General features: G+C 49.9%; 2 protein-coding genes across 6 annotated transcripts; both read right to left on the bottom strand.

The window, feature by feature from the left end:
* Positions 1-2566: 2566 nt before the first annotated feature.
* Positions 2567-8305, bottom strand: ECM1 (extracellular matrix protein 1). 4 transcript variants are annotated; one of them, XM_047085171.1, is made up of 11 exons: positions 8114-8305; positions 6825-6887; positions 6642-6731; positions 6340-6420; positions 6162-6242; positions 5805-5861; positions 5170-5486; positions 4515-4889; positions 3797-4017; positions 3543-3630; positions 2567-2882 (listed from the first exon to the last, which is right to left on the bottom strand). In XM_047085171.1, the coding sequence occupies exons 1-11, from the start codon at positions 8184-8186 to the stop codon at positions 2652-2654; spliced, it is 1677 nt and encodes a 558-aa protein (XP_046941127.1). In that variant the 5' UTR covers positions 8187-8305; the 3' UTR covers positions 2567-2651. The 4 variants fall into 4 exon arrangements, with proteins under 4 accessions (XP_046941127.1, XP_046941126.1, XP_046941130.1 ...); XM_047085170.1 differs by having other exon boundaries at positions 6642-6743; XM_047085174.1 differs by lacking the exon at positions 6642-6731.
* A 497-nt stretch (positions 8306-8802) lies between these two features.
* On the bottom strand, positions 8803-24046 carry TARS2 (threonyl-tRNA synthetase 2, mitochondrial). Of its 2 annotated transcripts, XM_047085169.1 has the most exons (18): positions 23865-24042; positions 23360-23556; positions 22899-23022; positions 21386-21510; positions 20141-20258; positions 19707-19771; positions 19373-19451; positions 18096-18242; positions 17838-17936; positions 17298-17515; positions 16417-16579; positions 16055-16192; positions 15810-15887; positions 13735-13835; positions 13426-13527; positions 13178-13250; positions 12476-12590; positions 8803-9164 (listed from the first exon to the last, which is right to left on the bottom strand). In XM_047085169.1, the coding sequence occupies exons 1-18, from the start codon at positions 23928-23930 to the stop codon at positions 9016-9018; spliced, it is 2157 nt and encodes a 718-aa protein (XP_046941125.1). In that variant the 5' UTR covers positions 23931-24042; the 3' UTR covers positions 8803-9015. The 2 variants fall into 2 exon arrangements, 1 of the variants encoding a protein (XP_046941125.1); XR_006962964.1 differs by lacking the exons at positions 8803-9164; positions 12476-12590 and having other exon boundaries at positions 13426-13523; positions 23865-24046.
* Positions 24047-25078: the final 1032 nt, after the last annotated feature.

Below are 25078 nucleotides of genomic sequence, written 5' to 3' on the forward strand. Positions count from 1 at the left end.
CAGGTTCTTTCACTCTCATCTTTTAAATATCTCTAACAGATATCCTCTCCCTGTACCATTAAAGCTCTGGATCTCAAAATTTCTCATTTGACTGATATAATGAGCTACAATTTCAACCTCTGAACTGGTCCCCATCGCTATCCTTTCTCTAGCTTATCTATTCGTCTGTCCATCTAATTTATCTTTTTAAGAAGTCTGTTCACATCACTTTTCTTTTGCAATATTTTACAGTTGCTTATACCCAGATTGGCATGACTTCCATAGTCCTTCAAGATCTGCCAGAAAGTATGACTACCCTTAAATTTACAATCTCCTGCCCAGTTACCCACCCACATCATTTTTACTACTTACTGGCTCTTCAAATATACCAATCACACTTTCTGCTTTATTGCCGCCTCCGCGAAGACCTCCCTGAAAGCTAGGAGACTCCCAGAGAATCCTGAGAATACATCTAATCATTAAATATTCAAGTCTCCACAGAGATAAAAATCCTTGAGGGCAGTGCTTTGTTTGGTCTTCTTTATGGCCAGAATACTTAGTCTCACCACCTAAGAATACTCTACCTGACACAAAACGGACACTCTGTTTACTTCAGCGGAACTCTGCACACATCCAGGGCTTTGTACACTCTCCCCTTCTCTTCCTGCAAAATCCTACCCAAACTTGAATTCCTTCTTGAAGCCTTCAACGGCCCCAACAAGTAGTTAGGGGCTCTGGCTCCTTTATCCACTGCCCTGAGCTTAATAAATTATACTTTAATAGTTTATCTATATAACTAAGTGCCGTAAATGTGAACACTTTCCCTTTTTCTTGGTAACTAACATCAATCCTATCCATGCTTCTGAGCTCAATCCACAACCACCTACCCTGATCCCCAGAGAGAATTACTTCTTTTAACTCTCAGCTCACGAAGCCTGCAATCTATTTAGAGCCTGATGGTCTTTCATTACCGCGGCTTACTATCGCGTTCCCGGTTCCCTCCCTGTCCATCCTGTAGACTGTAACCTTGTAGGGGTGGGGAGGGCGATCCTACCTTTCTGACTCGCCCTCCAGTACTTGGCGCTGCGCTTTGCAAACGCAGCCGTAAAGCACCTCCGGGAAGCTCACGAAGGGACACAGCCCTTTGGAGACGTCCCTGCCGGCGGACCCGCCCCCTTCCTGATCCCAACCTAGGCGGAGCCACGCGCGGGCAGGGTGAGCGGAGGACTGGGCCCGGCCTTGCCTGGCTCAGGCCCCGGGTCCCAGCGGCTTTCGGGAGGATCCCTGGACATCCGCCGGCCGCTCGCGCAGGCGCGGAGACGTTCTTTGAACACGTGACCCAAGCCCTAGGCCCCGGTTGCCCGCGCAGGAGTGGGACTAGGTGCCGACCTCTCTCGCTGGTTGAGCGTGGTGCTGAAGGACAGGCGAGGGAGCTGCCAAGACGCTGCTTCGTTAGAAACAGCCATCCGGCAACGTAAATAAATAAGAGGCTGGGGAGAACCGAGAGGCAGGTGTCTGTTTGGGAGCTGCTGGGGTTCAGCTTGTTCCTAGTTGGGGCAGGACGGCGGTCCTTGCCTCACCCCCACAGTCATAACTGGGACCAGGGAAGTCCCGCTTTCTGGAGACTTGTCCCCACGAGATAGATACGAGTCTTCTTTCTGATTCTTCCAGCTCCTGTTTCTTGGGGGCAGCCTCCGAGGGCTGAAGAGTCCTGCCCCTCCCCTCAGGCGTGGGCGCGATACTCTCCTAACTGGACTTCCGGGTTCCTGCCAGGCTGGCTGCCTAACAGACGCTGCAAAAGGCAGATCTGAACCCTGCTTGAAACCGCCAGTGCCTTCGTGGGCAGAGGTGCCAAGATGCACTTTTAAACCCTTGCGGAGGAGACATTTGTGATGACCTCCTGCTTATCATTCCAGCCACATCTGGAAGGGAGACCACCAAAGCCTCAGGCCCTCTCAGCCTTAGTGCTTCTCTGCCTGAGCTGTCCTGCCTGAGACTTACCTGCCCCCTGCACCTTATACTACTACTCCGACCTCCCCCGCTCAGAGGCTTTCCCCAGTATATACATACAGCCCTCAGCCCTACTCCCACCTCGGACCAGGCTATCTGGCAGCCCCCTGCAACACAACTTAACACACCTGTTAGGCTCCTGGGTTATGAGCAACTTGATGGAAGGGGCAGTGTTTTCTGGATGTGTATCCCCCACGTCTAGCATAGTGTACATCGGTAGGCGTTCAGTAAATGGATATGGTATGAATCAAAGTATGGACTCCAAGAGTGAAGATTTTAAAATGTAGGGCTGGGTTATGGCACTTTGGGGGCTTACCCAAGACATGAAACCATATCTTTTGCCTTTAAATGATGATAGCTAGCTAACAAGGTGACACTGTTGTTCAAATATGTTAATGAATTCAAGATGACAAATAGTGAAGTTAAGCTGTTGAGTTATGGTACCATCATAGCCTGTGGAATGGTTCTGCTCAGTCAATGGGGGCAGGACAGTGGGCCTCTGGGGCCAGTCACTGAAGAAAATCCTACCAGGCTTAGAAGGGTGTGTTTGTATGTGAGACGTTAAAGACAATGAGGATGGCAAATCCAAGAGGTGTTTACTGTAATGAATGTTCAAGGAGGGTGGGGTTCCCCCAATCTGATCCTCTGAGGCTCTGGGTGACTCACTCTTTCTTGGGCTCAGGGGGTGGGGCTGATATTTCTTCCCGGCGTTGGCCTTGCTCCCCCTGGCCCTTGGCATCCCCAGTGTCTCCAGCCACTAGAGCCACATTCCTCAGATAGTAAGTGTTGAAGCAGTTGGTCTGGTCATCTCCAGGACTCAGGTTACAGCAGAAAGCAGAGTCTCGCCAGAAGTTACGTCGGGGGCCACACAGGTCCTCAATGAAGGCTGATTTCTGATGAAGGAGAAAAGTAAAGCAGAGATGATGGGGAAGGAGGTGTTGGATGGAGGTCAAGCATCAATACTTGGGTGTTCAAAGTCCCCTTGCTCTCGGCTTGTCTCCCTGGATCCCTTCCTGGGGCCAGAGAGAATGCAAGGCTGCCTGTACACCTAGATTCCTTGTGACAGACATATGTGCACATCTGGAAATGCCTAAAGCTTGGGGCCCAGAGAAGGCATAATAAGAACTTAGAGGTAGGGAGCAGATCAGGTCAGAATGAAGACTTCTGGGGGGCGCCTAGGTGGCTTAGTGGGTTAAGCGTCCAACTTCAGCTCAGGTCATGATCTCACAGTTCGTGAGTTCGAGTCCCACATCAGGCTCTGGGCTGATAGCTCGGAGCCTGGAGCCTGCTTCAGATTCTGTGTCTCCCTCACTCTCTGCCCCTCCCCTGCTCATTCTCTCTCTCTCTCTCTCAACCATAAATGAACATTAGAAAAAAAAAAAAAGAATGAAGACTTCTGGAACCAAGAAAAAGATCTTCCCCACTAGTCCTCTATTTCTGTGGGCGGGGGGTGTGAGGTACTAAAGAGAAGGGGTGGCCTGCAGTGCTAGCCCTCTGTCTCCCCTCCCCTGCTTTCCTTTGGAGACTATGACCGCCCTGCTGACCTCACTCACCTCCTCCTCAGCACAGCAGGCCTGTTCTGGAAATGGCAGGTCACAGCAGTGGGCAGTCATGTTCCGGATTAGCCCAGGAATCTGTTTACTATGTTGGTGGGAAAGAGGCAAGGGTCAGGGTCTTTATGCATCCCTAGGCACCAAAATGGTGCTTGGAGACCATGGTTTTGCTCTTACCAAGAGTGCCCCCAGAGGATGCCCCAGAAGGAAGGTTTGGGGGAAGGGAAGAGAGGGAAGAACCGGGCAAGACTCACTGCTTGGTGAGAACTCTTCCGTTTCCACAGAGATGGCCCATGAGGTTGGGGGTAACTCGGCTGAGGTCAAGGGTCAAGATGTCTCGGTCATAGTTGGGGTAGGGAGCCCGACGGGCAAAGCACTCATCACGGGCAGGGCTAGGAGGATAGTGGCAACACGAGTGGTGGTGGGTCTTTACAGACTGTTCCCGATAACAGTATCCATCAAGGGCATCCTCCCACTGTGGGCCAGAGAGAGGGAAGTCAGAAGTCTGGACACTCGGCCCCTTCTCTTCTGACCCTCTACTGCCCTACACTATGAGATGAGGGACTCCCGGCCACAGGTGCCGAAAGGGAAGGACAAAGAACCAGAGGGCATGGATGTATGGTGTTGGGAAGGAGGAAGGGATGGAAGCACAAATGAGGCTTGGCACGGGCCACGGGAGATGAGCTGGAGTGGTAGACGAGGGGGTCAGGTGAGGCCAGAGCTGGACGGATGGATGGCACACGGGTGCATGTGTGGGATCGCGGGGTGGACGAGGCCAGGAGTGCAGGATGAAGGCTTAGGATGAACAGACGCAGATGACGAAGACAGTGGATGGATGGACACTTGCAAGCAGACGAACGGGCAGACGAGCTCACAGTGGGGAGGTACACGGATGGTTGGACCGGCAGGATCAGAGGTCGGAGATGGGTGGGCAGGCAGACAGGCTCTTGGGGGGCTGGGACGCCCACTTACAGCCTTCCACATACAGGTGTGGTTGCTCCCCTGCCGGCAGCAGCGCTGGAACTCCCCTTCTAGCCGGATCAATGCCTGCAGCTGTCTTTGGATGGGGTCAGTAGCTGGGAGGTTGCGTGGCACAGAACGGAAGCGTCTTAGGTGGCAGATGTTCTTGATGTTGTCCAGAGTGGGTACCCCAGGGGGGAAAGGCATCTCGGGGCCCGAGGAAATACCAGGCTGGTGGCTGGGGCAGGCCCGGAGCTGGTAGTGCGGCCGGGGAGCTTCCTCCTGGAAGCAGGAGAATCGAGCCTCCCCCTGCCGGTTGCAGCACCAGTGGGGTCGGGTCTTGACCGAGAACTCGGCCTCACAGAATCGGATCATTGCGTTCTCCCACTAGAGCAAGAGGGATGGATCAGCCCAGCAGCCCATTGTCCACATTCCTGTCCTCCTCCCAGGCTCCAGAAAAGGACCCTGGGCAGGTAGATAAGAAAGAAGCAGAGGCTGTTCTCTGCCCTTCCAGCACACTAAGGAGGCCCATGGTAGGGCCAACAAAAGGGACCTGGGGTTCCTACGTGCCAAGGCCGAGGCCTCTAGTCCTTCACACACACACACATACACACACACTGTCTGGAGGTTAAAGGACAAGTCCCAGCACCAAGAGCCTAACACCTACCACAAGTTTTGCACAGTCCAAGCGGTGTGCGTGGCTGTGACAGCGGCAGCAGCGGGAATATCCAGTCTCCACTAAATTGAGGGTCTCACCCTGGCGAGTAAGGTGGGAGTAGCCAGAATGTGGTAGGTTCCAAGGGCCGTACATCACATGCTGGCGAGTAGGAAGGCAGATCTGGTCCAGATTGTCTGGAGAAGGTCGCCCAGGGGGGAAGCCGTCCAGCCGGTGGCCCCAGCCCCCTGGGGACCGGCCCTGTTGGCAGTGCAGGGCTGGATTCCAAGACTCAGGCTCTGGGGGGCTATGTTCCATGAAAGGCTTTTCTAGAATGGGGAAAACAGGGAAGGAGAACGAGTAGAGGAATAGAGAAAGTCTGGATGAGCTGGGAGGACTGAAAGAACTTGGGGTTGAGGAGAAAGGGTTGGGAGGATACAGGGGGAAAGACACAGACATAAACTTGTGGCTTTTACCTTCAGAATGGCTGATGGAAAGGGAAGAGAAGTGGGGCATGAAAGGTGTCACTCTTACAGTCCCCACAAGTCAGACCTGCTCCCCTGTGCTGCCTCCCAAGTTTCAGGCTTCCCACCCCAGGGCCCTGAGCACTAAATCAGGGGCACGGACAGACCAGAGCTGTCACTCACCCTCTCTCTGCTTAGATGGGAAGGTCATTTCCTCCTGAGGTGGGAAAGGTGGGTCTACTAGGGTGGAAGCAGATGTGTAAACAGAAGCCATGTTGGGATGGACTAGAAGAGGGGGACGTGGCCAGTTGCCACTCATAAAGAGGAAGTCAGTACAGACACAAGAGAAAACAAAATGCGCCTTTTATGCCACTTAATCTCATAACTTTATAAAAGAGGTCTTGTTTCCCCATTTTCCCAGATGAGGAAACTAAGGCTTGGGGAGATAACTTACCCAAGGTTACACAGCGAGTGAGTGGCAGAGCCCCCAAAGCCCACGCGCATCAGTGGGGAGGGTGAAGAGGAGAGGGAGTCACTTACTTTCCTTCTGTTCAACAGGGGCCTGGTGAGGGGGCAGCTCTTCTTGGAGGGGGATGGCTTCCTGAGGGAGAGGGGACTCCACTGCAAGACAGGAGTGAGGGCACAAAGAAGCAAGGGTCAGACTGATGGCAGCACGATTGTAGTGGCAGGGGGAGGAGGGGGATGGGCAAGCACTCACCTTTCTTTCCCATGGGGAGTTGGGGAGGGGGCAGCTCCTCCTCTTGGGCAGGGTTGGCTTCCTGAGCGGGAGGGGGCTGTACTACAGAAGGAGGAGTATGTGAGTGACCCCCCCCCCCCCGCCCCCGCCTTGTAACCAGAGTGAGGAATGGGCAGGGCCTCCTCACCCCTCCCCATCTGAAGAAGGGGAAGTAAGCCCAACCAGCAACCTGGGGCGGGGGGGGGGGGGGGGGGGGGAGGGGGGGCGGGGGGGGCGGGGGGGGGAGGGAGTGGGTAACTGAGAAGGGTGCATGGTGGACTTACCTTCACTCTGTCCCTCAAAGTGAAAGCCAGGCTGAGGGGTGTCAGGGTGATCCATGGGGAGGGCTCGGGTCTGGGGTGGGGAGGGGGGTGCTGCATAGCCAACTAGAGGTAAGAGGGGAGATAGAGTGGACAGTTTCTCCTTCCCCTCCCCCCCAATCCTATGCTGCTCACCCAAACTCTCACCTTCTTGAATGTGATAGGTGAGGGGTTCTGGCCCCAGCTCCCTCTGCCCTTGAGCCTTGAAGTCTGAAAGAAGAGGGGGGAGTCAGGGTGGATCTGAGGAGCCCTTTCTTGGCCCCAAGCGCAAGATGCAGGGACAGTAGACATCAAGGGTGTAGGCAAGATGACCAAGACACCAGAAGCCTTTCCGTACTGCTCCTGTCCCATGTCCCCTAATCAATCCACACCCCCCCTCCCCAAACCCACCTAGGTGTGACTGATTGGGTTCTGAGAAAGCCATGATATTCTGACAGCCTCACCTCCACCAGGCTCAAAGCCTTGGGTTTCCTGAGTCCAGGCTTGAAGGGAATGTGACATGGGGCTGGGGTGGGAGGAATGGGGTGGTGGAAACCCTAATCTGTCAGTGTCTCTTCCTCAGGGCTCCTGAGTTCTCCTCCTCTCAGCCTCTCAGCTCTGATGCTTCTCTAGTTTTCTACAGGAGCAAGTCCCAACTTTGAACTAGTTGGGGTCTCATCTGTTTACCTCCTCTAGGCCCTTTAAACATCTGTGGGCCTTCTCATAATAAGCCCACACTGAAGTTTATGTGCCTCTCCTTCAGCTGGTCCCAGATCCTCCTTAGCTTAGGTTTCAGTTTAGGACCTGGGGACTGGGATGATTCAAAACCCCTGAGGCAAACTGCCCCACAGCTGCAGGGAAAGGTATCGCCTATAGCTGATGTGCAGTCACCAAAGACTAGCACCTGGGAGGAACAGACGGGCCTTCCAGATACAGACCAGATCTGTGGCACTCAATAGTTTCCCTTGCTAGCACTTTGTCCAGCATCCAGCAGATTATGTGTGTGCTAGATAGAGTGTGTCTGGTCCCCTGTGGACGGACACCCTCTCCACTCCTCTCCTAACCAGGCAGGGAAGCAGTCCAGGCTCTCTGGGTCAGCAAATCAGTTTTGAGTAGCCAGGGGGCCCCATTCTTTCTCTCTCCCCTGCCTGACAGGCCCCATATATACATCTTACTGAGGCAGATCCCCTCACTCTGGGAGTCTAGCCACCCACTGAATTGTCCATTTTATTCCAGTTTTATGTCTTCCGGCAGCAAGCTCTAGGAAACTCTCCCTCTGTGCACCTGCTCCCCTCCCTGGTTAAAGCCTCGGCTCCAGTACCCAGGCCCACCTTGGACCAAGGCCAAGTGGACAATCACCCTTCTGGTGATGAGCCATTCAGAGGATGGCTGGACCCAGGCACCAGGCCCACACTGGCCAGGGCCTCTGCCCAATGCTGCCTCCAACCCCAACTCACCTCCCTCAGAGGAGGCTACAGAAGCAACAGCCAGACAGGCCAAGACCAAGGCTGCTCTGTGCATGGTCCCCATCCTGGGGCAAGGACTGGTCAGTGGCACCCAGGAGGTGGGTCGTCTCGGGTAGATCTGGATCTGAAGGGCTGGGCTGCTGGGAGCCTGCTTCTCCGGTTGCTGTTACCGCTGTTGTGAACCTTGGGGCTGGCTCCTTCTCCTTTTATTCAGCTATCTGGGGATCACTCCCTCCCTCCTATTTCCTGCCATGACTCAGTCCCGGCTGCTCCTCCTCTGGCCTGGCAGCCACTCCTCCCAAATTCACCCTGAAGTCTTCTGAGAGGACTGAGGAGAACTGGGGTGAGGGGAGGAGAGCATTCTTATGATCCCCAGAGAAATGGATTCTGAGACTCGTGGAGTAAGAGATGTTGAGACCTGCCTTTTCGGTTCAAGTCCTCTGTCTGCATGCTGCCTACTGTGGAGCAGTACACCTGCTGAACTGGGCTGGGGAAACCGGGCACTAAGGAATCCTGGGTAGGGGACAGAACAGCTACCCCAGGAGCGCCCCTCCCAGGGGGAGGCCAGGGCCGCCCTCTTTCTGCTTCCCCAGCACCCCAGGATGAAAGAGATGGAGACAGGGTCAAACTCCCTTTTATGCCTACTCAGGAATCAGAGATGAAGACACATACCCGGAAGCTTCAAGTTTATTCTTTATTGCTTCACTCCTCTCACATCCAAACAGCTACAGCTTCCCCCAGATCAAGTCTCTTTCCAGGAGAGCAAGCTCATGCCTCCACACTTGTTCTGAGGGGCCTGGGGGCCTCCGGATTCTGGCGGTCAGTTCGGGCTCTTCCACCTGAAGGGAGGCTGGCAGCTCCCGCGAGTCTCTGCCGCAACTGTATATGAAAGCTCAGAACACTCGCTCAGCGTTTGGGACCCTGGTGTTCTGGAGCTCCAGCAGCCGCTGCACGGCCTCAGTCAAGTCCCGCTCTCCAAGCTGGCAGTTGTCTCGAGTCCGAATGTTCACTGTTCTCTTACTCTGCTCTTTCTGGCCAACCACTGCAGGAAGAGGGGAGGTTTGAGACCGTCAGGGCACATTTTTCTACATGGGATATACAAAAATTCAAGAGACCTAAATTTTTAGGAAGGGTGAGAGCAGAGGCCGGATAAGGTTCAGTAAAAGGGTATATTTAGCTGCCTCTTGCTTTCCAGTTTCCTGATCATCCTGACGGATAAGGAAATGCTCCAGACATTCTCCACATGCCTTATCACTTCCAGTCCCGAGCCTAGGGGTCGGAGACAGTAGGGTCAGCCACAGAAAAAGACAAACAGACCAAGAAGCAGACCCAGAGAGAAACTCTGTGTGTGTGGGCATTAGAGAGAGGGGAGGGTGGCAGGGGTATAAGAAACACATGAAAGCCCATGGGGTCATGGGGTAACTTGCTCTAAGAGCTCATGGGCAAGTGGGAGTGTAAAATGAGAGGATCAAGTAATCTGGCAAAGGAGTTTCTGCTCCTTATCATCCCTCAGGGCTAATTCCAACTAGGTCTACAATAAACAAAGCTAACTAATTAACCCCTGATTAATCCTTCCTGTCCCTTTCTCTGATGCTCCTTTGGTTAATTAACCTAACAGACACCAACAGCTAGGATGGAGGTCAGAAGAAAACTGTTTTCTTGAAACCATAAAACTCCTAGAAGAAAACACAGAGGTAATAATATCTTGGCATCAGCCTAAGCAACTTTATTCTGGGTATGTCTCCCCAGGCAAGGGAAACAAAAGCAAAAATAAACTACTGGGACCACATCAAACTAAAAGCTTTTGCATAGCAAAGGAAACTATCAACACAATGAAAAGGTAACCTACTGAACTGAAGAATATATCTGCAAATGATAAGCCACCCGGGTGGCTCAGCTGGTTGGGCATCTGATTCTTGATTTTGGCTCAGGTCATGATCTCATGGTTTGTGGGTTCGAGCCCCGCATCAGGCTCTATGCTGGCAGTGTGGAGCCTGCTTGGGATTCTCTCTCTCTCTCTCTCTCTCTCTCTCTCTGCCCCTCCCCTGCTTTCTCTCCCTCTCAAAATAAACTTAAACAAACAAAATACCCCCCCCAAATATACAAAGAACTCATACAACTCAACTCCAAAAAACCCCAAATCATCATATTTGAAAATGTGCAGAGGGCCTAAATGGACATTTTCCAAAGAAGACATATATGGCCAACAGGTACATAAAAAGATGCTTCACAACACTAAACATCAGGGAAATGCAAATCAAAACCACAATGAGAAATCTTTTCACACCAGGAAGAATGGTTAGCACCAAAAAGATAAGAAATAACAAGTGTTGGCAAGGATGTGGACAAAAAGGGACCCTCACGCACTGTTGGTGGGAATGTAAGCTGGTGCAGCCAGCGTAGAAAACAGTATGGAGGGTCCTCAATAAAGATTAAAAATAGAAATAACATAATGATCTAGTAATTCCACTGCATGGTATTTACCCCCCCAAAAGAAAACATTAATTCAAAAAGATTTATGCACCCCTATGTTTACTGCAGCATTATTTACAGTAGCCAAGACATGGAAGCAACCCAAGTGTCCACTGACAGATACATGGATAAATACACAGGGTGTACACACACACACACGTACACTGGAATATTACTCAGCTTGAAAAAGAGTGAGATTTTGTATGTGTGACGACATGGGTGGACCCACAAGGTACTACGCTAAGTGAAGTCAGTCAGAGAAAGACAAATATCATGATTTCACTTTTTTAAAAAAGTAATCTATAGGGGCGCCTGGGTGGCGCAGTTGGTTGAGCGTCCAACTTCAGCCAGGTCGCGATCTCGCGGTCCGTGAGTTCGAGCCCCGCGTCAGGCTCTGGGCTGATGGCTCGGAGCCTGGAGCCTGTTTCCGATTCTGTGTCTCCCCTTCTCTCTGCCCCTCCCTGTTCATGCTCTGTCTCTTTCTGTCCCAAAATAAATAAAAAACGTTGAAAAAAAAAATTAAAAAAAAAAAAAAGTAATCTATATACCCAACATGGGGCTTGAACTCATGACCCCGAGATCAAGAGTCACATGCTTTACCAAATGAGCCAGCCAGGTGCCCCATATATATGGAATCTAAAAAACAAAAGAAATGAACACACACATGCACATCCCCAAAAGAAACAATCTCATAAATACAGAGAACAAAAAAGTGGTGGCTGCTAGGGTGGACAGGTTGGGGGGATGGAAGGCACAGGTGAAGGGGACTAGAGGTACAAACTTGCAATTATAAAATAAGTGAGTCATAGGGATGAAAAGTACAGCATAGAGAATATAGTCAATAATATTCTAATAACATTGTATGGTGACAGATGGTAGCTACAATTATTGTGATGAGCACTGAGTAATGTATAGAAGTGACACATTGTGTGTCAACTATACTTCAATTAAGACAAATTTTTAATTTAATTAAAAAATAAAGAATATTAAAGTTGCTATGTATATAATCAGGAGTGACAAAATATACAAAAATTTAAGAATAAAACGTGAGTCTGAAAAGAAATGCTATCTTTGCATCAAAATACTCTGAACCTTGGGCAATTTCCCCAGGGTGAATGTAGTTCACATGATCTCAGTTCAGTCTTAAGGGGGAACTTTAGCAGAGATGTCTGAAAATACGGGCCCAACAGGTAAAATTCAAACACTTTGGCTAGCTACACAAAAACCCTAGCCTTACTCTTGAAGGTATTCACTTTCTAACATATGTTGCAATAACCCAAATCTCATCGAATGTTTTCTCACGTCTGTGATTTTGTACTTTTTTTGTTTTGTTGAGAATATTATTCTGCACTAGGTAAGAAAGTGCTTTTCATGCTTATGATGTGATCTTCTATGACTTGCACAAATTCAAAGAATAAATTAGTGGTAGAAAGAAAAGAAGAAATGGGAAGCCTGGGTGGCTCATCCAGTTAAGCGTCCGACTTTGGCTCAGGTCATGATCTCATGGTTTGTGGGTTCGAGCCCCACATTGGGCTCTATGCTGACAGCTCAGAGCCTGAAGCCTGTTTTGGATTCTGTGTCTCCCTCTCTTTCTGCCCCTCCCCTGCTCATGCTCTGTCTCTCTCTCTCTCTCTCCTTCAGAAATAAACATTTAAAAAATTTTTTTAAAAAGAAAAAGAAAGTTCTTCTGAGGATGAGAACTGGTTGTCAGGGGGTGAAGGAACTGAGGGCCCAAACAGCTCAGGTGTTCTGAATCCTGGCTCCCTGAAAGTCTCGCTCAGGGACTGAGCCCTAGTTAACGCAAATCCAATAGGAAAGAACAGTGTAGAAGGCTGGTGGGGGAGCACGGGGCTCGGAGGGCCTGTGCTGCTGGTCACTTACCAAACTGAAAATTGTAGTGGGCGAGCTGAGCCCGGCGGACTCTCCGGCTGAGCGTCAGCCCCGAGTCGGCATCCAGGTCGCAGACCAGCCCTGCAGCCTGCAGCCTCCGCTGCGCCTGGGGCAGGGGTTTGAGGACGGGAACTGAAGGCTCAGGGGCTAGAGTAGTCTGATACCAATCTTCCCCATGCTGTCTTCTGTCCTCTGCCTCAAGGCTCTCTGGTTCTTGTGGACAACCCCTCCTCATTCATCTCTGCACCGAGGCCCCTCCCCAGTCCCTCATAGTTTGCTTCCTACTGAAGCTGCACCTGCCACCAATTCCCGGACTCTGCCTGCTTTGCCTGCTCTAGCCCAGCTCTACCCAACCAGCTACTTGACTCTGTACTGTCCACACCCTTCCTCTAGAAAGGAAACATGCAGCTGACATTTACCTAAGCCCCTTTTGTACCAAGTGCTCCATTGTCAGCATTTAACATCTGTGAATTTGTTTAATTTTCACACACGAGGCAAGGAACTAGTGTCATTTCTCAGATGTGGAAGGAATATCCAGCATATATGTCAGCACCCATTCGAGCCCAGTCCTGTGGCTCCAAGTGCTATTCCCCTTCTACTGTGCTGTGTGACTTCTTCCTACCCACTGCTCAGCCCCGGACTCGCCGTAGTCCTGCGTTAGCCCCTGTGCATGCACCCCCAGTTTCTTCTCACCTCCCTGGCATATTCCTCTTGCTCAGTTCCCACAGGGATGACCACCACCTGGAACGGGGACAGCCACAGTGGCCTGGTTGAGAGAGAAGAGAGGAAGGCAAACTCTTTACTCTAGCTCGACTACAAATACGGCTGCAGAGAGCAGATTCGAGAGGAAAAGAGAAGAGTGAGTCTAAGGGCACCAGGATCTGGGGCATGTACCATCTGGTCTGAGGACCAGAACAGAAATCTGGGGCCAGAGTTCTCACCATTTTCCGCCACAGCTTTCCGCTAGCACTCCCAACATCCTTTCCACAGAACCTAGCACTGCTCGGTGAATGACGACTGGACGCTCTGGGGCCCCCGCCTGCCTTGGAGGGAAAAAGGAGGAGGGAATAGAGGAAGTGTCACAAGATATGCACACAAGATTATTACCTTCTGGTTTTTAAGCAATATTCAGCTCTGGTGAAGGTGTAGAGGATTTGAGTTTCATGTTAGGGACAAAGATAGAAGGAGACGCTGTTCTCCACCTACTCCACTAGCAGCCAAGGGAAAAGGGGATGAGCACAGTTCTGTACCCCTTGTACTGGAGGTCAAATCTCAGGGGCAGCTGGAAGTCAAGTTGGATTGTCCCACACTGATGGGGCCGGCCCAGGGCATCGCGGAGGTGCACGTCAATCTGGAGGAGAGAGACGGAGGCCTAAAAGCAACCAGAAGCAGTACCCTCTACTGTCCGCACCACCCACCTTCCACCTGCCTACGTGCCAGGCTGTTCTGAGAGACTCCTCACCCAGCTCTGTTGTACTCTTACTTCACTCACTGGACACCCCAGCAGTAGCTCTTTCTACCTGATAATGATATTATGACCTTAGGGGACTTTGACACAAATGACCCACCCACACCCTGGCCTCTGAATTCCTTGAGTTCGTCATTTCTGGGATGTTCACCTGCACCCACCCTATGGATACAGCCTTCATCTTGTCATCGCCCAGAATGGCTACACCTCTGGAACAGTCCATCACACACCCTGCTCTGATTACTGTCTCTTGGTTTTCTGGCTCTGACAATTATTCCTACAAATGGCTCTTTAATTTCCAGGTTGCTTAATTCCTCTATTTCCTTCCCATTCACAGGCTCCATCCACCTTTCTTTCTTTCCCCATGCGGCTGGAACCACTTTCCCAGGTTCCCCTCTATCACTGTTCTTCTGTCACATCCCCATGGCAAATCCTCAACCTGGTGGCACTCCTGCCCCCCACCTCCTTGCCCCTGCAACAGAACTGCTCAGAGCTGCCCAGCATGTCCCATACCACAACAGATACATAAACAGGGATTGATGCCGCCATGCAAATCCCTGTTCTGAACCTCAAGTGGACCCTGACTGCTGTCGGCAATCCCCTGCTGCCCTAATCAGTTTTGTGTCCTGTTCTCCTCAAGGACTTTCAAGCTTTCTCCTCTCTCTTCCTATCTTCACTGCCCCCACTAACAACTCCCCTCTTCCCTACTCCCATCTCAGCAAATGATCCTGTTTCACATTTTATGGGGAAATCAGATAATGACATCATGAGATGAAAAGTGTCTCAACTTCCTGTCACCACACTTATAGACTTCCTTGCATATGCCTCCAGCCTTTCTTCCTGCCTCCAGAACAATGGCAGAGGTGGTCTCTTGTGGGCTCTCAATCCTACCCCTCAAACCTCCCCAAGAACTTCCCTCCACTGAAACCCCTTCTACAACTTCAATTTTTCCCTGACTCAAACACGCTCTCTTTTATCAGAGCTAAACATTCTTGAATATCTCTCTTCATCAAAATCTCTTTTGACTATCCAGGCCCCTCTTGCTACTCTCCTTTGCTTTTTAAGAGCCAAAATTCTCAAAAGAGTTATGTTCATTCATTTACCTCTGACTCCCACCCCAGCCTCTGTACCAGAAATGGTGCTTCAACATCTAACAGCCTTTTCATGGACTCCAGTAGACACTTTCCAGTCCTTTTTTCCCCCTGACTTGTTTTACTTCTTCCAACTTGCCCTGTTTACCCTGCCTCCACCTTCTGCCTGCACTGTTCCCACCTGGAACCCCTCTTTCCTTGGCCAACAATGACCTTTAAGGTTAGAAAGAGAATTCTGCAGGGGCACCTGGGGAGCTCAGTCTTTAAGCATCCAACTTCAGCTCGGGTCATCATCTCACAGTTGATGAGTTCGAGTCCTACATCGGGGGAGCCCGAGCCCCACTTCAGGGAAAACATGAGCCCTGGGTAAGCCCTGCTTCTCTCTCTTCCCCTCACGGGATTCTCCCTCCCTCTCTCTCTCTCTCTCTCGATCTTTGCCCCTCGTTCACTTACACCCTCTCTCTCTCAAAAAAAAAAAAAAAAAAAAAAAAGGTAAAGAAAGAGAATCCTGCAGGAAGCCTTTCCTGACCCTCCCTCCTGAATGATATGCTCCCTTGGTACCTGTGAGCGCGGGTTCAGTGGCCCTGAAATGCCTATTTGCCTCCCACACGCCTCACAGGACCATAAGCTCCACGGGGCCAGGAAATATATTGCTCTTCTTTCTATCCTATACAAGTTAAAAAATATTCCTTTGTGTCTATTAAATACCTAATAAAACAAAACAAAAAATGAATAAATACAACTCTTAGGAGGATCCCCAACTTACTTTAGGCCCATAGAAGGCACCATCTCCAGGGTTGAGTTCCCAGGGTTCTCCAAATTCTTCCAGGGCCCGTTGAAGGACCTTTAAAGGGAATGAGACGAGAGAGAAATGTATCATTTTAGACTTTATAAGCAACAGACCCCTCCAGTCCCCCAACAAATGACCTGCTTGGCATATGCCTCTATTGAGGACCCCAATTCCCATCTCCTCTCTTCTGCCATCAGAGAGTGGTTTATCTGCCTCCTCACCTGCTCAGCCTGGTCCCAAAGGCAAGGCTCGCCCAGGAAGCTAGATGGCCGGGTGGATAGAGCCAGGCGGAAGGAGAAGCCAAGGACAGTGTAGACAGAGCGGAGGAAATCAAGACAGCCTTGTATCTCTGTTTCAAGCTGGGGACAGAAAATAAGGGTGAGTGAGTTGTGTGCAACCTAGAGTTCTGGAGTGATGGGAGTTTTGGGAGAAACACAGGGCAAAAACATAGAGGGAAGCTGGGGCTATCATATAACTGAGTTGTAGTATATAAAGAGGGAGACAGGGAGCAGGAGTGTTGGCAGTTCAAATGGAGAATGGAAGGCGGTTTAGAAATGCTTTGGTGGAGCTGGGGAAGGGCCACCTGATCCGGTGCACAGAAGATGTGAGCGTCATCCTGCTGGAAGCACCGCAGCCGGGTCAGTCCCCCCAGACTGCCAGAGGCCTCGGCCCGGTGCAGGGCCCCGAAGTCCGCCAGGCGCAGGGGCAGCTCTCGCCAGGATCTGGGCCGGTGAGCGAACATCAGGCTGAGATGGGGATGAGGAAGGGTCAGGGCCACAGGGAAAAGCAGCCCCCACAGACTGCATCTCTGCCCAGTGTGCTTGCTTACTTTCTCTGCGTCATCAGCACGCCCTCTCCCCAGCCTGGGCATGTCCTCCCCCCAAGTCCTGTTCATCCCACTCAGCACAGTTTGAGCCCTTCCTGGTTCAAAGTGCATTTCTCAGAACAATAGCAGCAGACTTCATTTACTGTGCCCCTATTGTGTGACAGGCACTGAGGTGAAAGAGGAACTTTGGACAGCAACTCCAAACCCCTGATGTTATACAAGGAGACTAAGGCTCAGAGAGACACAATGGTTTTCCCAAATTCACAAGGTTATCTGGAGTGCAGATTTAAGACTCGAATCACGGGGCGCCTGGGTGGCGCAGTCGGTTAAGCATCCGACTTCAGCCAGGTCACGATCTCGCGGTCCGTGAGTTCGAGCCCCGCGTCGGGCTCTGGGTTGATGGCTCAGAGCCTGGAGCCTGTTTCCGATCCTGTGTCTCCCTCTCTCTCTGCCCCTCCCCCGTTCATGCTCTGTCTCTCTCTGTCCCAAAAATAAATAAACGTTGGAAAAAAAAAAAAAAAAAAAGACTCGAATCAGGTGTCCTAGTGCTCTGCCAAGGCGCTATTACTTCATATTCAGCAACCTGGTTGCCTACCCCCAGCCCTGGGAGGACCCAGGCCTCTTGGCTCCTAGCTCACCAGTGTGCAGGGCAGTTCATGGGCTTCAGGGCAAGTGTGTCTGCAGGATGGCTAGAAGCGTGGTCATTCAGGGAGCTGGAGAGCCTGTCAGAGTCTGGGGGCTGCAGGGCAAACATATCCTCCTGATAATGCTCCCAGTGTCCTGACACCTCCCAGAGCTTCGTAGAAAACAGTGTGGGGGTTTTCACCTCAGAAAAACCACGGCGGGTGTACTCGGCCTGGAGAGGAGGGCACAGGATATGGAAGGCAGAGTGACTGGGGGAGGACGGCACAAATATGGAAGGCAGAGTGGGGGAGAGGCAGGTGTGTGATCCTTCGGGGACCTCAGGTCAGGCTGATCTCGGCTACAACCTATTAAGTACCGTGTTCCCTCTCTACGCTCCCCACTCTGTGGACCACACATTCCTAGGACCTTGTTAAAGGCCACCAGCACCTTATAATGTTTATGTTCATGCTTCTAATCCCGCTCTTCTAACACTTGGCTTCTGGGTCCCGATTTCCTCTCTGGTCGTCCCTCCTCTGGACTGGAGGCCCCCTTACCCTGATGAAAGCCACCAGTGCATTATACACCCTCGTCCCTCGAGGCAGGAAGAAACAGCTCCCGGGGCTCAGTTCATGGAAGAAGAAGAGCTCCTGTGCCTGAGTCAGGAATGGCAATGTCACTTGGAGAGAGAAGCAAGGACTTTGGAACCCAGAAGAAATAACTGATGGAGCTGCTCAATCTGCTGGATTCAGAATCTGCTCCCAGCTTCACAATTGGGTTCCTTCACGCACCCTCTCCTTCTCCAATCTCTGTACCTTCCCAATGCGCCGGTGGTCCCGTAACTCCGCTTCCTCCCTCCCTTCTTCCCAGGCTCTCAACTCCTCCATTGTGGGGAAGGAGATCCCTGACACTCGCTGCAGTGGCTCTGGAGCACCTGAAGACCTCCACAGGGATGACGAGTTCTATGGGAAAACAGAGGGAGTCAAAGGGAAGATGAGGGACTGCGGGCACCCAAGCTCTCCTTCGCTGATGCTCGTCTGATTCTGAGCGCACGACACGCACCACAAGTGTCCCGTCTCAGCACTCACTCCATTTTCCACTGCCTCCACCAGAGTGATACCCCTCAGAACCCCTGCCATGTTTACAGCCTTAGACACACTGGATGCTTAATTCCCACTTGTATCCTGTTCAAGCCTAACCTTATCCTGCCACCTCTTTTTCTCCCCATTCTCCCACCAGTACATTCTCTCTGTACTTAGAGCCCTCCTTCCCCACCTCTAATCAATGACTACTCATGGGAGTAACCTTCAGCTCTGGTCAAATGTCAGTTGTTGTTGTTCTTGTTTCTATCTACCTGCTTATCAATCTCCACTATGCCCTATTCCTGGCCACATGAAATTCAAATGCTTCTGCCTACTCTTTCCTCAAACAATTTAACAAGAAACAGCCAGCGTTTTATACCACTTTCACCTGTGTTAATTGACTTTGTCTCTGTGACATGGATTTATTGGTAGGACAGGAATTAACAACAGTCTTATTTTATAGATGGGGAAAATGGGTAAGGAGATTTACCCAAGGCCACATACTTTACCTATGGCAGAGCCAGGACTAAGCACGGATGAGAGGTTTTTAGTCCAGGGCTTTTGGCTGTACATTCCTGCCTCTCCCTTCGCTCCCTGCTCCCATTCCACCAAACAAATAACTCACCTGGCCCAGGCACAGGATCTTCATAAAAGTCATGCCTTAAACTTAGAATACTCTCCCTGTACCTGCCCAGTGGGGTTCTACACACCCTCTCCACAGCAGCCTCCCCTATGTGACCCTGTCCAGACTGTTCTCACACTCCCTCTCCACCTCCCTAGCACTGAGGTCCAACTACGGATTGTGAATTGGCTTCTGAGCCCCGGCAGGATGTCCAGCAGCTGCCATCACACTGGGAGTTTGTGGAAGGCAGGAACTAAGAAATCTTCCTCCTACTGGATTCCTCCCTTAGCTATAAGAGGAGAGAAGGGGCTGAGAGAGCATCTTCCTACTCCCCTGCTCATCCCAGTGAAAGCAGGAGTCTTAACCTAACCTTGCCCTCACAACTGACCGTCAGCAGCTTCAGTCCTCCAATTTGTCCAGTATGCCGAAGGTGGGGGCCCCGGCAGAGGTCTACCAGCATGCCACACCTGGGGGAAAGGAGGGAACACTTAGTGGTCTCCAAATTCTTGAGCTTCCGGTGTTCTTCTGGCCTCTAGCAGACAGAAAAAAAATGTAAGAACTGTTCTACAGAGACAGCAAGAGCAATGGGAGATAAAAATAACTTCTTGTTCCCATTATTTTTCTGGAACAACAGACTACCTTCTATCTTCTTTCCCTCATCCCATTTCTGGCCTTTTGTGTATACCTACCTCCCCGTTTCCCTCCATTTTGACAACACTCACCCATATACTATTGCTGTTGGACCTGTCACTTTCTCCTCAATCAGGCGAAGCTTAAAGGGGTTATCCTGGAAGGGGAGAAGAGTGAGGATAAGTCTCTATTCCCATAAAGATGTTCTGGGAGAGGGTTGTCTGGGTGGCTCAGTCAGTCGAGTGTCCAACTTCAGCTCAGGTCATGATCTTGCGGTTCGAGAGTTTGAGCCCCATGTCAGGCTCTCTGCTGACAGCTCAGAGCCAGAAGCCTGCTTCAGATTCTGTGTCTCCCTCTCTCTGTCTGCCCCTCCCCTCTCTCTGCTTGTGCTCTGTCTCTCGCTCTCTCAAAAATAAATAAACATTAAAAAAATAAAAGTTAAAAAGAAAAAAATGTCCTGGGAGACAATCACCCCTTCCCCCATGCTTTTGGATCGTCCTCCTAAATGTGTGCACCCTCACCCCACCTTGAAGAGCTGGCGAAGCTGATCCTGGGAAGCCTCTAGCCTCCGGAAGGGTTGAGCAGCAGCTGTAAGTTCCTGGCAAATCCGCTCCAAAGCAGGCAGCTCTGAGCCCCGGACTGTCCTGGAAAGGTGAGAACTGGTTGGCGTTCATCCTTTAAGAAGCATCACCTGGGTGCCACACCTGTTGGCTAGGGGGTGAAACCCTGCTCTCCACAGACATCTAGAATTATTGGTAAAGGCAGACAAACTGACAGAAAACATAAATAGGAAATCAGGTATAAATTTTACAGTGGGAGCAAAAGCTCTATATGTTAAAGGTCGGATGCAGACAATATGGACAGACATAATTAAGGCAATAGTAATGAAGGATGAAGTAAAAAATAAAAGCCAAAGAATTCATAAAGACGAGAGAAGTTTCAATGAGAATTAGACAGAGAAGGAAAAGCATGGACTAGGGGAGAAATTGGCACCAATGTCACAGCAAAGGCCTGGAAAGGCCCTTCTCTAAACTTTCTCTTCCAAACTGAACATCCCTGATGCCCCAGAAGAGGATGCAGAAACCACTCGGGTGAAACGGTACAAACTCAGTATAAAATGAATTAGGTTTGAGAAGATAATGTAGAACATAGTGACTATAGTTGATAATTCTATACAGTATGAATGAAATTTGCTAAGAGTAAACCTTAAGCAATCACACACATGAAGTGAGGTGATGAATGTACTATTTAACTCAATCGTGGGAATCCTTTCACAATGAATATAAATATCAAATTATCAGCTTGTTCACTTTATTTTTTTATTTTTAAAAGTTTATTTAAGGAGCGCCTGGGTGGCTCAGTCAGTTATGCATCCAACTTCAGCTCAGGTCACGATCTTGAGGTCTGTGGGTTTGAGCCCTGCATCGGGCTCTGTGCTGAAAGCTTGGAACCTAGAACCTGTTTCAGATTCTGTCTCCCTCTCTCTCTGCCCCTCCTCCACTCATGCTCTGTCTCTGTCTCTCTCAAAAATAAACAAACATTAAAAAAAAAGTTTAAGTAATTCTCTACAACCAACATGGGGCTTGAATTCACGACCCTGAGATGAAGAGTCGCATGCTCTTCTGACTGAGCCAGGCGCCCCTCAGGTTGTACACTTTTAATATATTACTTTGTCAATTAAATTCCAAAAACCTGACAAATGAAATAAAATATGGTGAAATATCTAAGAAACCACTCCAGAATCATTCTTCTCTTTGCTTGCACTACTCACCGTTCCTTTCCCAGGAAGAAATCATGGTAGAAGCCACATTCTGTACTTGGACCTCGGCAGAGGACAGCACCAAGGAGCTGTTCAGCTGCTGCTCCCAGGACATGGGTGCTGGAGTGCCAGAACACCTGAGTTCACAAGAAAGGACTTCATAACCACCGCCTTTGTTTTTTTATTTTATTTTTTTTCATAACCTCCTTCTTTAACCCCTCACTCTCTGATACTCTTCTCAGAGAAGCTGGCGTGAAACCAGTATGGCTCTTCTAGAAATAACTATCACAAGATGGGGAATCTGACCTTGGAGGTGAATACTAACTAAACAGTAAAAAGGAGGAAAAACTGAAAACAAAAGGCTAGTAGAAACATGCGCAGACAGGGGTAACCCCCACTCCCACTCCTCAGTGCTTCCTGGTCCTACAGCATAGAAGCAGGGCCTAGGCTTCTTTTTCTGCTCCTATAACATCCCCTTTTACGGCTTCAGAGTAAACTACCTTCTCAAGACCATAGTTCCTAAGGGCTCTATTTGATCTTTTAGTTCTATTTTTCTCTATTCCAGGAATCTAGTGTGATGCAACCCCTCCTCTAGGATTTGGTCACCATTTATTTATTTGTTGTTTATTTATTTTGAGAGAGTGTGTGTGTGTGTGTGCTAGTAGGAAAGAGCAGAGAGAGAGACAGAGAATCCCAAGCAGGCTCCATGGTGTCCGTGCAGGGCTGGACACAGGGGTTCATCTCACAAACCAGGAGATCATGACCTGAACTGAAACCAAGACTTAGACGCTCAACCCACTGAGCCACCAAGGCGCCCCTTTGGTCACCATTTAGATGAAGATGATAAAACTCCATTTTTCTGGATCCTAGTAGATGAGGTCTATATTACCCAAGCTGACATGAAGAAGACAAAGTAGGGAGGAGGAATTAAAAAATTAGAATTAAAGTTAGAATTAAAAAATATATGCCATAGAGGTGCCTGGGTGGCTCAGTCAGTTAAGCGTCCGACTTTGACTCAGATCATGATCTCACAGTCTGTGGGTTTGAGCCTCGAATCGGGCTATGTGCTGACAGCTCGGAGCCTGGAGCCTGCTTCAGATTCTGTGTCTCCCTCTCTTTCGAACCTCCCTCTCTCTCAAACCTCTGTCGCCCCTCCCCCGCTCACACCTCTGTCTCTGTCTCTCTCACAAGTAAACAAACATTAAAAAAAATTTATAAAAAAATATGTTACAGATGACTTATGATGTATGTCTCTAGGGCTGAAGTGACAGAACTGGCATATTACCCTTCTATTTTCAGCTTTCCTTTTTACCAGTGCAAACGATGTTTACTTAATGGACCTATGTTGAAAATTTTCATCCTAAGTTTCTAGCTTATCCAGGGTTAGTCAAGACAAGCAGTCTGTGGTAGGTCTCCCTCCCAACTGCAAAGGGAGAAACTGAGGCAAAAGAAATACTAGAAATATGCCCACTTAAAAATCCCTTAGTTTAGTTGTCACTGTATTCCTGAAAAGGAAGAAACTTACTGCTTTGCCCTCTGCAGAACTGAATGTCAGAAATCTGAGATCAGAATCTGTCTCCAAAGGCCGTTCCAGATCATAAAGTTCTCCATTCACTTGAGCAGCCACTGCAGTATCTGCCAATGTTGAACTTGGGAATTGGGAGTGGGGGGGGGGGGAAGTGAGGACAAAGAAAAAGACATGGTCACAGTCCACAGGGGAAGACAGGGACTAATCTCTCAATAGTTCTAAGCTTGCAAATGGGGAAAGGTGTCACCAGAGCAATAAAACCTATCATTTCTTTTCCCAATGGATAATAAACAAAGGGTAGAGACTCTGAAACTAACCCAGATGAAAATGAATTCTCATGAAAAGGCGATCTTGATAGAGATGGAATAGATACCAGGCATAATTTTCATTCTCTGCTCGAGTCCAGCGAAATACAGAGGGAGAAGGATGATCCTGGTAGGTACAAAATGGGCTGGTACCTGATCTGCTGGGCTAGCTGGTAAGGGGTTGTGCTCCATGCCACAGCATCCACCCTCTGGCCTCCAGGAAGTGATATCTTAATAGTCCGGTGCTCCTTCTGTGCCACGCTTGCTAACTTCTTTACTTGAGCAGTCCATAGCTCCTCAAAAAGGCCGAGCCGCTCTGCCAACCACTGTGGAGGGGCTGGCACAGCTGCCTGGAGAGAAAGATGTTAGGACGTAACTCAGGTCCCATCATTCCTTCCTGGGATTGCGGCTGGTAGGAGGTGAGGGTACCGAAGTGGCCTTAATCCTAAACCCAGGCCTTTAAGAGGGCTGGGTGATACAGGGCTCTAGACTAGGAGCCCTAGCCTCTCCTGGTGGTCGACTCTAGGGAAAAGATGGCTGTAACTAACGGCTTAGCGTGGCCGGATTCAGGGGCTCAAGGCAGGGGTTGGGAGCCTGCACTTTGGGCCTGGTCTGGGTCCGATGCGGTTCTTAACTTTTGGGTGGGTACCTCACGCACCGTGTGTAGCCGGCAGGTTTGCAAGCCCGGCAGCCGGAGCCGCCGCCACCTCTGACACAGGCCCATGTTCCTTCAAACCCGTACCTACATCCTTAAACAAATTATCCTCGACTCCTTCACCGGATTTCTCATAGGTTTCCGGCCCAATGACGCCCAAGCCCATTGGCTGCGGCAGCTGCCACTCTAATCCGAGACCACCTCCAGGAGCTCCGAAGTGGTCCGCCCCACACTGCTTGAGCGGTGGTGTGGGTGGTTCCGGCTGGCCGGAAGACCTAAACTGTTACACACACTCCCAATCCCGAAACTTGCAGTTTCAGCTAGGGGTAGCAAGAGCATATTCTGCAGCGTGGAGGAAAGGGGAGTGAAAACTCATGAGAAATGAGAGTGGGAGAAAAACGGAGGGGAAAGGGTAGCTAGTCATTTCCTTTTAACCATAGGTTTTCTTTTTATCGTCTTTACTGGCAGGTAGAAAGCAGGGGGATAGACGTTGGAACCAAGTGTTAAATCCTGGACCTGCCATTCACAATATAATTTTAGGTGGATTACTCCGTTTCTTCTAAACTTCGATATTCTCATATATAAAATAGCAATAGAGGCTCCTGGCTGGCTCAGTCAGTGGAGCGTGAGACTTTTGATCTTGGGGTTGTGAGTTGGAGCCCCCACTTTGGGCATAGAGATTACTTTAAAAATCTAGGGACGCCTGGGTCGCTCAGTAGGTTAAGCGTCAACTCTTGATTTCTGCTCAGGTCATGGTCTCTTGGTTCCTTGGGGCTGATCGTAGCAGAGGGCTCTGCGCTGATTGGCATGGAGCCTGGTTGGGATTCTCTGTCTCCCTCTCTCTTTGCCCCTCTGTGGCTTGTGCTCTCCCTCTCTCTCAAAATAAACATTAAAACATTTTTTTTAATCTTAAAAAAACAAAATGGGTATAATAATAGTAACACTCCCAATTGTCGAGGTTAGTTTCATGTAAATCATGAGTGGTACTCAGTAATGGGCTATAATAGCGACAAGCCGTTAGAATAAATAAATTTAATAGCTTTGGGGCTGAACCAAAGAATCTACAGAGGGCACTTCTTGCAATTTCTAAATAGTCATATTGCTTAAGAGGGACCTTAGCGACCTCTTAATTTTACAGATGAAAGAATTTAAGGTCAGAGAAAATAAATGACTTAAGGTCAAACAGTAAGTGCTGATACTAGATTTTGAATCCAAGT

The sequence above is a fragment of the Lynx rufus genome, unplaced genomic scaffold (genome assembly GCF_022079265.1).
Source record: "Lynx rufus isolate CCGP_SWC_20201006 ecotype Redwood Valley unplaced genomic scaffold, mLynRuf1.p SCAF_2, whole genome shotgun sequence".
Classification (NCBI taxonomy): Eukaryota; Metazoa; Chordata; class Mammalia; order Carnivora; family Felidae; genus Lynx; species Lynx rufus.

Bases quoted from the DNA above. Each gene is read 5' to 3' on its own strand.
- ECM1 (XM_047085170.1), bottom strand. From the start codon at position 8,186: ATGGGGACCATGCACAGAGCAGCCTTGGTCTTGGCCTGTCTGGCTGTT. The intron at 6,744-6,824 runs GTGAGAGTTTGG...TCTTACCTCTAG, and splicing joins CACCTATCACATTCAAGAAG to TTGGCTATGCAGCACCCCCC. The intron at 4,890-5,169 runs GTAGGTGTTAGG...CTCTTGCTCTAG, and splicing joins TGGACTGTGCAAAACTTGTG to TGGGAGAACGCAATGATCCG.
- TARS2 (XM_047085169.1), bottom strand. From the start codon at position 23,930: ATGGGCCTGTGTCAGAGGTGGCGGCGGCTCCGGCTGCCGGGCTTGCAA. The intron at 23,023-23,359 runs GTACCAGCCCAT...CCAATTCCCAAG, and splicing joins CAGCTAGCCCAGCAGATCAG to TTCAACATTGGCAGATACTG. The intron at 16,193-16,416 runs GTGGCCCTTCCC...TTCTGTCCCCAG, and splicing joins TCTTCTGTGCACCGGATCAG to CTTGAAACAGAGATACAAGG.